The following is a 12607-nucleotide window of genomic DNA, read 5'->3' as shown; positions in this document are numbered from 1 at the left end:
TCATTGTTCAACAACTATTTGAAAAAAACTTGACTTTTCTTTTACAATTGCATTGGACTTTTATTCTTTTCAAAATTCATTAGATACAAAAGTCAAAATGTCAAATGGGTTGTGTTTCCTCCCTCACTTGGATTCGGTATCCACATCTTTAGGAAAAATTTTAGAATAATCCAATTATTCTATGTATTTATGTGATATGAAATGATAAATTAGTACGTAAATAATTTTAATTATTATTATTTTTTTAAATTATTTGATAGTATATGTGACCCATAGGCTTTATTTATTTCTCTTTTGCACGATGGACGGCAAGGACTTGTTAGATTGAGCAAACCCACAAATATAAACACATATAGATTTAGACATGATTCACAAGTAATTATGATCTATAAGCACATAATTGTCAACACCTAAGAACTTTTGACAAGTAATAATCAACTTAAAAACCATAAGTGGATTTGGAGAAAGAAAGTTGATTTACTCTAATATAATATATATGCAACATGTTTAATATAATTTTCACTTTGATGTAATTGTCCTCCATGTCTCATCTCTATTCATCCATCTGCTGATTATTAAATTATCAAAAGTGATATGTAGTTACGTTACAAGTCACAAGGTGTCAATTTTATGATCATCTCTCAATATATATACTGATTATTAAAAGAAAAAAAAAAACTTTGGTCGGAGATGCCCACTTAAACCAATTTTTATAAGAAAACAAAAGGCATTGTCATGAATCTTGTGATTATTTAATTCCTGTGTGTTAAGATGTGCTGAAATACAGTAACTTTTTTGATGGTAGTGACAGACATACATATGTTAATTAATTTAGCGTTGAAAAGACTAAAGAGAACAAACTGAGACGAGAAAGCTCGCTCAACCTCATCATCTAGTGGATTTGGTGCCTATGGAGTGTGCTCGTTTTGTTGAAGTTAGGCATGCATGCGTATGACTGCACAATTTATATATATATGATAATATAAACTCCAACCCAATTAAAAAGAATTAAAAGAATATAAAATTTGATTATGTAAATGCAGTCATATTCATGAAACAGTAGCCTAATAATGGTAGATTTATTTTTATAGACTTGTCTCATATGGACAAAGAAGTCAGATGAATGATAGATTTTATCAACAATAATATCATAAAATTAAAAACGTGCATAGCATATGGATAAATTTTGTTTTGGATGTCAATCAAAAGATTGTTTGATTTGTTAAAGTAAAGCGTAGAAGGTATCTTTCATTATCAAAACACTAGTACACAAAATTCAAATTTGTATTATTATCCATTCATAATTTCCTATTTAAGAAATTATTGATTAGACATAATTTATTTTATATTTAAAATATAAATATATAAAATTTATATATTTAATAAATAAATTTATATATATATATATATATATATTATATTTTAATTTCATAATAAATCAAAATTTGAAAAATAAAAAATCTTCATTAATACTTTTATAATGTCAATGTCCAAGATGCTTACCTTGATAAGGCATTTAAGTTGAAGAATTACACAAGGTGCTCCACCACCCCACCCTTATTTCGGTACCTGAAAATTCCACCTATCAAAAAAATTTTTTTTTTCATTTACTTATAAAGGAAAATATATATATATATATATATATATATATATATATATATATATATATATATATAATGTGATTGTCAAATCTTCCGATCCAATCAATGAGTGAGTCATTGATGTGTCTTGCTATACCATTCAACTATGGAATAATAATTAAATTCGTTCAATAACAAATGTCTCTCTATGTGTAGGAAATTAATTATTATTTTTATAATTTTTAATTTTATTTAAATATTTAAAAAATTTATTAATTTTTGATATAATTAACATTTATTCATTTTTAATGATTAAATGTTAGTATTGAGAAGGTTAAGTTTATCATTTTTTTCTTTAGAAATTAAAATTTATATTAGTAATATTTAATCTTTATTTTTTTTTTATTTTATAGTAAATGATGATAATAACGGTGATGGTGGTATATATCAAGGGTCGAAATTGAAAAAAAAGGTGGTCCCATTTAACCCCACGCATCCAATTTTGTTGATGAGGCTGCATGATGATGTTGATGACTGCCAAACACACCAATCATTTACAATAAAACTAAAAATAAATTATTTTTGAAATAAAATTTAATTTGCCGCTATATTTATTGAAAATATCTAATTTAGTTAATTTTTAATTTTTAATTTAATTTAATTTAAAAATTTTAGTTTATATATAATTTAGCTTTAATTTAGGAAAGTATAACTCTTTTATCACTTTAATTCTAATTTTTTAAATATTTTTTAAGTTAATTATTTTTAATATTAATTACTTAATTAATTAACTATAATTATTTATTTTTATATTTTACTTTTTAATATTAGTTAATAATATGGAAATTAAAAAATAATATTTTTATATTTTTAGTTTTATTTAATTATAATTTTCTAATTTTAAATTAAAACATGAAAATGTAAAAATAATATTTTTTAATTTAAATAATTAAAATTAATTATAATAATAAATTTTAATTAATTATATTAAAATATAATTTTTTTATATTTTCAGTTTAATTAATAATGTTGAATAATAAAAATAAATTTTTTATTTTTTATTGAATTAATTATATAATATAAAATTAATATTTTAATATTAAAAAAAATAAAATATTAAATATTAAAAAATAACATCTATTAATCAATTAGATTAATTTAAACATAAATCAAAATTTATGAATTAAATTATATTAAAAATTAAAAATAAATTAAATTAAGTCTCCTAACAAATACTGGAGCAAATTAAATTTTATTTCAATTACTTTTTACAAATCAAATCTCTCTATAATTAACCACTTCAACCTTTTAATTTTAATTAAAATTTAATTTATTTTAATTTAATTTTTTTTTTATTTACAGCCCCAAACCACCTGAAAAGCCCAAGATAGAGACCCCTCTTGGTGAACTCGAATTTGATTCACCATCATCACATTCACACCAAATACAACTTAGTCCACCTCCTTTTCGAGCGATTCGCTCAACAAGCTTCCCCCAACTTCCATTGCCTCTCCTTTCCATTGGCTTTGTCAAGATCATTGATGACCAATCTCAGCTTCCGAACTTCACCCACCTTCGACCTCTTTACCCTCAATCCCTCACTCACTCTCCATCTCCTTTTGAAAAAGTCATCATTGCCCTCAAGGCTCAAGGGAACCTCCACCGTTAAGGACATTGTTCCCTTTGTTCTTAGATATTGCAACCCACCCTCCACCTCCAAATTGAACTATAGGAGCTTGTCTTGCTTGAGGATGAATTAGTGATGCTACCAACTTTAATTCCCCTGCATTTGTGATATGTAACTCCCTCTCTCCCTTTGTCATGAGTCACCATCACTCGTCATCATAATCTATCAATGTATTACTATGAGCTACACATCTTTACCTTTGCTTTCTTTCTCTACTGCTTATTATTATTTTTCTCTTTTTTTCATTTGTAAAGTTTTGAAATTAGAGATTTCATCGTGAGTTTTATTTAGATTATTAATTTTTTTTTTAATTTATGCTTAACATTGGTTGTTTCCTGTAAAAGATATTTTGATTGTATGTTATGTTGATGATTTTTTATTATGGTGTGTTAATTTTGGGTGAGATTTGCGATTAGTTGATTTTTTTTAAATTTTCTATTTAGGCTTGTTTTATATATATTTGAGTTGATTTTAGTCAACCGAGGGAGAGAGAGAGAGTTAAAAAATAAAAATGATTCAATTTAATTATTAAAAGATAGGAATAAAATGCTCGCAAATATCAGGGTTCTCAGTAAATTGCTTTAATTTATTTTTAAATTTTTATTGTCACTCAATAAAAGGTCTAAAACAACTACCAACACTTCCTCTCTTCCTCTCGTCCCTGTTTTCCCTCTATTTCTTGCTTCTCCAGTCTCTCCAGAAAACCTATTCTGGGCTTTTCCCTCTCTTCTTGTTTGTTTTTTTGGGTTTAATCTTTGTGGTGTTGGACGGGTTTTGAGCAGTTCGAAGCGTGCGCATGATTTAATCGCATGGGTTCAAATCAATCTGCGTCGTGTTTTATATTTGGGGACTTTGTCAGATTCCACAAAGGAAAAAAAATCAAAATGGGTTTTGTGTCTTTGTTCGTATCTGATGTGTTCCAGTAACTTTACCTTTTAGACTGTCTCTTAGATCTGTTTGCTGCTGTGCTTGATCCACTGCTTTATTCCCTCTTTAACACTCCTTCTCAAGGTCAGATCATCACATTTTATGCTACACAACTATTACTTTAGCTCTGCATAGTTCTTTTTTTTTTCCCTTCAATTTTAATTGCTGATAGCATCGGTTCTGTTACTCTGGCTGAATAGCTAAGCTGGAAGTTTTTGCTGCTTTAAATATAAACGGGGTGTAGTTCGTTTTACATCGGGGGTTCTGGGTTTTAATGCTTGGAGCATGAGAATTTGATGATGTATAGTTACTTGAAAAGTTATAAGGTGGTTGGGGTTTTTAATGGGTTTTTGAGATTTTGTTTAATTTTTTTTCATTTTCTATATCCTTATGGTGCAAAGTGAGATAAGCCCTCCGTAACAGAGGTCCTGTATCTCTTTTTCGTGAGGTATATGTTTGCAAAATGGGTAACGGCACTTCTCGTGTTGTGGGTTGTTTTGTGCCGTTTAATGGCAAAAATGGTGTTGATTTAGAATTTTTGGAGCCGCTGGATGAGGGATTAGGCCATTCGTTTTGTTATGTTAGGCCATCGATTTTTGACTCTCCTGCCATTACTCCTTCAAACTCTGAGAGGTTTACAGTTGATTCTAGCACCCTAGATTCGGAAACTTTAAGTGGGTCATTCAGACACGAGACAATAGATGATCCCTCTGGTTTACATAGGCCAAACAAGACTTTCCCTGAAACTACATTTAAGACCATATCGGGGGCATCAGTTAGCGCCAATGTTTCAACTGCTAGGACTGGAAATCAGAGTGCATTGTTTGCTAGTGACATGCAAGAGCCTGCTGCATCATTTGAGAGCACCTCCTCATTTGCTGCTATCCCTTTGCAGCCAGTGCCTCGTGGCTCTGGACCTCTGAATGGATTTATGTCTGGGCCCCTTGAAAGAGGTTTTGCTTCTGGTCCTTTGGACAGGGGCAGTGGTTTTATATCTGGACCAATTGAGAAGGGGGTAATGTCCGGTCCTCTTGATGCTGCTGACAAATCCAACTTTTCTGCTCCCCTTGCACGTGGTCATAGAAAACCCCGCTTTCAGCGCCTAGTGAGAAGGGTGAGTGGACCAATGAAAAATACACTATCTCGGACATTCTCAAAACATTCAATTGGGGCAGGTTGGATGCAGAGGTTTTTCTTGCATCCAGTGGTCCAATTGGCCTGGCATGTTAAGGAGTCAAAGCTTCGACCAGAAGCTTCACAAAATCTCGAAGGAGGATCATCAGAAGGGGAGTATGTGAATAGTCATAACTTGCAATGGGCCCATGGGAAGGCCGGTGAGGATAGGATTCATGTTGTGCTTTCTGAAGAGCAAGGATGGTTGTTTATTGGGATATATGATGGCTTTAGTGGTCCAGATGCACCGGATTTTCTCATGAGCCATCTTTATAGAGCTATAGATAAGGAATTAGAAGGGGTGCTATGGGATTATGAAGATAAATCTGTAAATGGTCCAATAGAACCTGAACTTTCCAAGTGCATAAATGCTGAGGCTGGTTCCGAGTGTGGGAAGGAAAACCAGCCAAATTTGAGTCAAGTAACTTCTCATGGTTTAGAAGAATCATGCAATCCAGTAGTTTTCAGGGATCAATCTTCGAATTGTGAAATAGTAGAGGAACGTGATGATGATGTTAGTAGCAGTCAACAGCAATCATCTAATTGTAAAAAGCCTAGCATCACAGGCTTTGTTTCTGCTTCTGTTCCAACTGCCAACTTGACTGGCCAAGGAAGGAAAAGTATGCGACTGTATGAGCTGCTACAAATGGAAGCGTGCTATGAGCTAGGTTCTGTTTCAACGTCACTGGTTGAAAGTGAACAGAGTAATATGTGGAGTTGTCAGTCAAGTTCAGATCCTATGGATTCCAGACTGACTTTACAAGAACAGCAAAGATCTTGTACATTGAACAATGGCAATGGGGATGGTTCTATTCAACAAGTTGAAGATCCCTCGACATCTGGAGAGGATGGAGAGAATGGGTTTGAATCTAGTAATCCAGAAATAGCAACTGATCATTCTGTTTCAATGCAACGACAGAATACGAGAAAGTCTATTATTAGTTCAAAGATCAGAAAAATGTATAGGAAGCAGAAGTCCTTGCGTAAGAAACTCTTTCCTTGGAGTTATGATTGGCATAGAGAGGAGATCTGTGCTGATGAGAGAGTTGTAGAACCTCCCAGACCTATCAGGAGATGTAAATCAGGAGTTGTTGATCATGATGCAGTTTTAAGAGCAATGTCTCAAGCACTTGAACGCACTGAAGAGGCATATATGCAGATGGTGGAAAGGACCCTTGATAAAAATGCAGAGCTTGCTTTGATGGGATCTTGTGTTCTTGTGATGTTAATGAAGGATCAAGATGTGTATGTTATGAACCTTGGGGATAGCCGAGCAATCTTGGCACAGGAGAGGCCGAATGATCGCCATCCAAATCCAAGTTTAGCCAAGGATGACATAAGGCACAGGAACAGATCCAGAGAGTCATTAGTACGCATGGAGCTGGACAGAATTTCTGAGGAGTCCCCAATGCATAATCAAAATAGTCAGGTTAATATGATCAACAAAAATAGAGAGATCTCTATTTGCAGATTGAAGATGAGGGCAGTTCAACTTTCCACAGATCACAGCACGAGTATTGAACAGGTGTGCTACTTGAAAGTTTCAATCCAGTTATTATCATGACCTTTCTATGATTTTGCTTTATTTCTATCAATCCACTAACAATGTCTTTTTAAACTACAAAAATGAATGTTTCTACTTGAACATATATTTCTGGTCCAGCTTGTGAACAACGTTGCAATTCAGTTGTTATGAGAAAACAATAATACTTTCATTGACTTCATTTGCTCCATGCTTGTGTTTAATGTCCTTCTTGTATGCATATGACATGTGAGGTGATGTTTGAATTTAATATGAGCATGTTGTAATGGATTTCTTGTCAATGAATTCTATCTTCGATTAAAGAAAAAGGGATTTCTTATAGATATATTTGTGCTTTTATAGTTTCATAAAAGTTTAAACTTCCTTTTTAATTCATATCCAAGTTGTTTTAGATTGTATAATTGCTTTATCTGGTTAGAATGATCCTGAAAATTTTCAGCAGTTATTGATTTTGTATTTTTGTTTATAAACTGGATAGCATCCTCACATAATTCATGGTTTTACATGTTAGGATATATATATATATATATATATATATATATATATATATATATATATATATATATATATATATATATATATATAATGGCATTGCATCTATGGTGGCACTGCATACTCCACACTGTAGATGCAAGAAAATGTATATGATTAAGATAAACTTCTAATAATCAGTTGCCCATGGATTTTTAAGCTATTTTGGCTTTAGGTAGAATTACTTGGGGATTTTATGGAACTAAATTTGCCTAGACTTGTAGAGTTTAATGCAGAATTCTGGTTCAATGTTGCTATAATTGGAAAATAACTTTGAATCGTGTTTGCTTGCTACAGGAAGTGTTTAGAGTAAAGGCAGAACATCCTGATGACAACCAAGTCATTTTGAAAGATCGAGTGAAGGGGCAGTTAAAAGTAACCAGAGCATTTGGTGCTGGATTTCTGAAGAAGGTTGGTAAATCTTGTTATTTTGATGTTTGATCTACTTTCCTCTGTGTTTTCCAATGTACTTTGAGCTATCAAAAAAATCTTGGCAACGAGATTGCTGTAATTTATTTTCATATTTCAATTATTTTAAATAAATTTGTGAAATAGATAATTTTTAATAAAGACACAACAACAACAACAACAACAATGAATTCGGGAATTTCTGATATTTTCATTCACAATGAATTGTTACAATCCAGCTCCTCCTTTTGTATTACCTGCCCAACACACTCACACAACTAACTTGTTAGCAACTTTGCTAACTGACTTCCTTTTATGCAGCCAACCAACTAATATCAACCTTGACTTAAGCTTTGACTTGCTCCCTCCTCCATTGTAATTCATTCCTTATTGCTGATGAATGGAGTAATAAACATATATTATATAAATATAGTATTGGGCAATAAACTAGCTACATATCCAGAGATTAATTGCTGTTGAAGTCAGGCAGTATAAAGGGAAGAGTGAGACACAATACTTAACGAGTGTCTGAGAAGATATTTGTAGTTTCTTTTGGTGGAAACTGATTTAAGTGCAATTTTATGGGATATTGCTTGATGGAAAGTAAAATCTGTGCAGTTTGTGAATTTTTCCCAACACTAGTGGCCTGTATGATTGCGAATTCTGTGATATATTTTACATATCGGTACTGTTCCCTTATCTGATAGAGAATGTCTTCATGTCATCTAGTTATGGCCCAAATTGGGGTTCTATATTCAACAACGTGGGCAACTATTGATGTTTTAAGTTAAAGAAATACCTCTTACATATAACTTCTATTTGGCTCATTTGATACATGAAATGGGACATCTTTAATGCATTTGTCCAAATTAAGTTAATTAATTATTTTACTTTTTGTTGTTGGATTGATCTAGATTTGATCAAACTGTGTTGATTTAACTTGTCGGTTGCAGCCAACTTGTAATGAAGCTCTTTTAGAGATTTTTCGGATCAATTATGTGGGAACTAATCCATATGTTAGCTGCATTCCTTCTGTCGTTCACCATCGACTTTCCTCAAGTGATCGATTCTTGGTTCTTTCCTCTGATGGGCTTTACCAGTACTTCAGCAATGAAGATGTAGTTGCCCATGTCACGTGGTTCATGGAAAATGTACCTGAAGGTGATCCTGCGCAATATCTCATTGCAGAGCTTCTCTTCCGTGCTGCCAAAAAGAATGGTTAGTGGAGTAAATTTCCCATTCTTTTCAGTATCAATTGTTGAGGGATGAAATTGATTGGAAAAGAAAAATTATGATGAGAGGACAGTGGTAGAGCATACTGACTTTAGGCATCATAGATTGGGCAGCTGTAACAATTTGTATTAACCAAAGCTCTCATCTTCCCTGTGATGAGTTTGCCGTAAATTTCTTTTCAATGACTAAATTATCACTGATATAGTTGGTTCATGAGATGGCTGCATAATTTTGCTAAAAAGCCAAAATAGATTTTCACTGTAGAATTACATGCTATTTTAACTTCTTTTGTATCTTCACACTTTCTAGTTCGGGAATGACTACTATCCCTTTCAGTAATTGAACTCAGTAATTTTTTATGGCTTCACATTGGTTGTTGCAGGAATGGATTTTCACGAACTGCTTGACATTCCTAATGGAGATCGGCGTAAATATCATGACGATGTCTCTGTCATGGTTGTTTCTCTGGAGGGAAGGATCTGGAGATCATCAGGATAATTGTTTTCTCATGTGCATATTGCCTTCACAATGTAACCATTTCGAAGCAAGGGGAATCATCTATGCATTCCAGATTTAGAATCAGCCATGGCATTCTTGACAATTTTTTTTCCCTTTTTTAACTTGGGATGGTAAGATGTTAATCAAAAAGTTATTTTGCCATCCCGTCTTTCCCTTTGAATGTTCATTCCCCTGGGGGTCAAAGTTTTGCATCTACATCTGCCTTCCATTACTGAGTAGAGAGAGGATGCTTGGTTTATAGGCAAGATTCGCCCCCTTCCCACCCCCATACCCCCCTTGCCCCCCCCCCCCCCCCCCCCCCCCCACAACCCTAATTTTATTTTTTAAAAAAGCGAATCTAAATGTTAATGTAGATTCATCAACCCCAGGTTTCAAGGCTTTGAATCTGCAACATCATGTCCCCAAGAGAATTAAATTAAAATCTGGAATATGCTATAAGCTCCGCTATTTCCTCGAGCGGTAAAGTGGGTGTGCACATTCTTGTTCAACTTAGGCCTTCTACTTTGTTATTAGTTTAACTTATAAATGAGTTAAATTTATTTTTAAATAAAAAATTGTTTAGTTTAATTTATAAATTAAAAGAATTATTCAAGATAAATCAAAAGTTATAGGTATGTTTTATTTATTTATTTTAAAATTATTATTTAATAAAATAAAAGGTTATATTATGTTAATAATTTTTAAAAATATCAATATTAATTTTAATAATTATAACATTTAATTATATAATATATATTATTTTAATAAATTAAATTACTTTTAAATATTTTTTTAAAAAATATAAATGGTTTAAAAATTATTTTTAAATTGTTTTATTAAATAATTAATTATTTATTTTTAAATTTATTTATAAAATAAAAAATATATATATATATATATATTACTCTAGAAGAGAAACAAGGTTTGAAGTTCTGAGTCGGCAGATTTATGATAGTTTGTAAGTGGTGACGTATTAAAAAAATTCCGAAGTTTTACTACAATGTTTCGGTTGTTCTTCGAGATGGTTAATATTCATTAAGCAAATGCATGAGCCAAGATTTCTGGCGACTTTATCCTACCACCGCTGACACAGTTCTAAAACCTAACACCCTTCAAATCAAAATTTCAGGCCCACATTTCGTGATAAAATGAGTCTTCAACACACACGCACGCACATATATATTTTAGAGTTGTTATTATCTAAATTCGTTTGATGGCTTCTTGGGGTCAGGTAGTTTTACGAAAGACACTTTCCCCACCAACAATTTCATGGCTAACATACACTGCAATTTTCTGCTTTTCCTTTAATCATACTTCTATCTTTTCCAAGAAAAGAGACAAGAAACTGCCTCCTTTATTAACTTGAAGGAGTCCTGCTGTACCTGTAAGCTGAGAATAGAACACACACAGAGAGAAACAGATAACTCATAGACAGGACCTTTCAACTACTGCTACAGTCTCTGGTTTACCAACCCTTTTTAATTTTTATGAGTTTCCAGCCACGATAAATTGTTCAACCAAAATGTGGTGGTAGAGATGTCCTTTCTGGAGGAGGACCCATTTTTACGTGCTCCGGTTAGGTGGATTTTTTTGTTTTTAATGCTCTTTTGGCCGTCTGATGCACCAAACTTTTATGTTTCCATCTCTCTGCCTTTTGCCAATTGTCACTTACCTCCTTAGAATTAAATATTTTATTGAAATGCTATATTTAATTACGTCTTACTAAATATAATTTTAATAAATTTGATTATTATTATTATTATTATTATTACATTAATTGATTAATTCTATTGCTTTGTATATAAGTTGAGCATATCTCTTTTCCATGCTTTAATATCACATCTGTCTCTTTCTAACCAACCATGTCTATAATCATTCTCATTTCATGGACGAACTATATAATGCGAAGCAGAGCTATTCCTTCCCTATCCAGACCACAACTTTTCTTCTGTTCCTTTATGTCATAGACTTTTTCCTGTCTCCTTACTAGCCGTACTTCTCTTTTCAACAAGCATGGCAGCAGCTCTTTTCACATATTTATTCTTCTTTGCTTCCATCTCTACAACCCTTGCTTATGATCCTGACATGCTTCAAGATCTATGCGTGGCTGATAAATCTTCAGGTTTTTATATATATATTGGGGTCTTTTTTTTGATATCGGTGTTTTGTATATGTAAACAAATACAGATTTTGAAGGAGTTGCCATGTTTTTGCAGGTGTTAAATTGAATGGATTTCCGTGCAAGGCTGAGGCAAATATTTCAGAAGCTGATTTTTTCTTTGCCGGTATAGCAAAGCCAGGAGTTGTCAACAGTTCAGTGGGATCACTAGTTACAGGCGCTAATGTTGAGAAAATTCCAGGCCTCAACACTCTAGGAGTGTCGCTGGCCCGCATTGACTATGCTCCTGATGGTCTGAACCCACCACACACGCACCCACGCGCCACCGAAATTATCTTTGTGCTTGAAGGGGAATTGGACGTAGGATTCATCACCACTGCCAACAAGCTGATTTCTAAAACTGTAAAAAAAGGAGAAATCTTTGTGTTCCCTAGAGGTCTGGTTCACTTCCAGAAGAATAATGGTGACAAGGCAGCCTCAGTGATTTCAGCTTTCAATAGTCAGTTGCCTGGAACCCAATCCATTGCCTTGACATTGTTTACATCAACTCCAGCAGTGCCAGACAATGTTTTAACTAAAGCTTTCCAAGTTGGTACCAAGGAGATTGAAAAGATCAAATCCAAGCTTGCCCCCAAGAAGTCCTGATGATTTTATTCCTTTCTTGCAAAAATTTTCATGCCTAATAGTATTGAATTTATGTAAGCGGACATACAGATTTTTATGTTTCTTTATCAACTCAATAACGGAATTGAATATAAACGGATACTTGTAATCATCTCATAATAAAGTGAAATAATTCTTCAAAAAATTATGTACATATCATCACGTCTACCAGTAGCTGCAGCCTGCAGGGTACCGGTAGATGGCCAGTGGATTCTGTTTTGCTTACAAGTTACGAGCATTGTAGC

At 32.9% G+C, this 12607-nt stretch overlaps 2 protein-coding genes across 2 annotated transcripts; both read left to right on the top strand.

Annotated features, from left to right (window-relative positions):
• The first annotated feature begins 3788 nt into the window (after window positions 1-3788).
• Window positions 3789-9796, top strand: LOC110653373 (protein phosphatase 2C 32). Its single transcript, XM_021808970.2, has 4 exons — window positions 3789-6892; window positions 7739-7852; window positions 8803-9067; window positions 9465-9796. Exons 1-4 carry the CDS (start codon window positions 4658-4660, stop codon window positions 9578-9580), a joined length of 2730 nt encoding a protein of 909 aa, XP_021664662.2. The 5' UTR covers window positions 3789-4657; the 3' UTR covers window positions 9581-9796.
• Window positions 9797-11463: 1667 nt separating this feature from the next.
• On the top strand, window positions 11464-12507 carry LOC110653371 (germin-like protein subfamily 2 member 4). The gene is made up of 2 exons (XM_021808968.2): window positions 11464-11702; window positions 11797-12507. Exons 1-2 carry the CDS (start codon window positions 11594-11596, stop codon window positions 12342-12344), a joined length of 657 nt encoding a protein of 218 aa, XP_021664660.2. The 5' UTR covers window positions 11464-11593; the 3' UTR covers window positions 12345-12507.
• Window positions 12508-12607: the final 100 nt, after the last annotated feature.

This window comes from Hevea brasiliensis, chromosome 9 (genome assembly GCF_030052815.1).
Source record: "Hevea brasiliensis isolate MT/VB/25A 57/8 chromosome 9, ASM3005281v1, whole genome shotgun sequence".
Classification (NCBI taxonomy): Eukaryota; Viridiplantae; Streptophyta; class Magnoliopsida; order Malpighiales; family Euphorbiaceae; genus Hevea; species Hevea brasiliensis.
This window is presented reverse-complemented; position numbering and strand designations above follow the sequence as displayed.

Coding starts and splice junctions, on each gene's coding strand:
- LOC110653371 (XM_021808968.2), top strand. CDS start 11,594: ATGGCAGCAGCTCTTTTCACATATTTATTCTTCTTTGCTTCCATCTCT. Junction 11,703..11,796: donor CGTGGCTGATAAATCTTCAG/GTTTTTATATAT, acceptor ATGTTTTTGCAG/GTGTTAAATTGAATGGATTT.
- LOC110653373 (XM_021808970.2), top strand. CDS start 4,658: ATGGGTAACGGCACTTCTCGTGTTGTGGGTTGTTTTGTGCCGTTTAAT. Junction 6,893..7,738: donor ACAGCACGAGTATTGAACAG/GTGTGCTACTTG, acceptor TGCTTGCTACAG/GAAGTGTTTAGAGTAAAGGC. Junction 9,068..9,464: donor CCGTGCTGCCAAAAAGAATG/GTTAGTGGAGTA, acceptor TGGTTGTTGCAG/GAATGGATTTTCACGAACTG.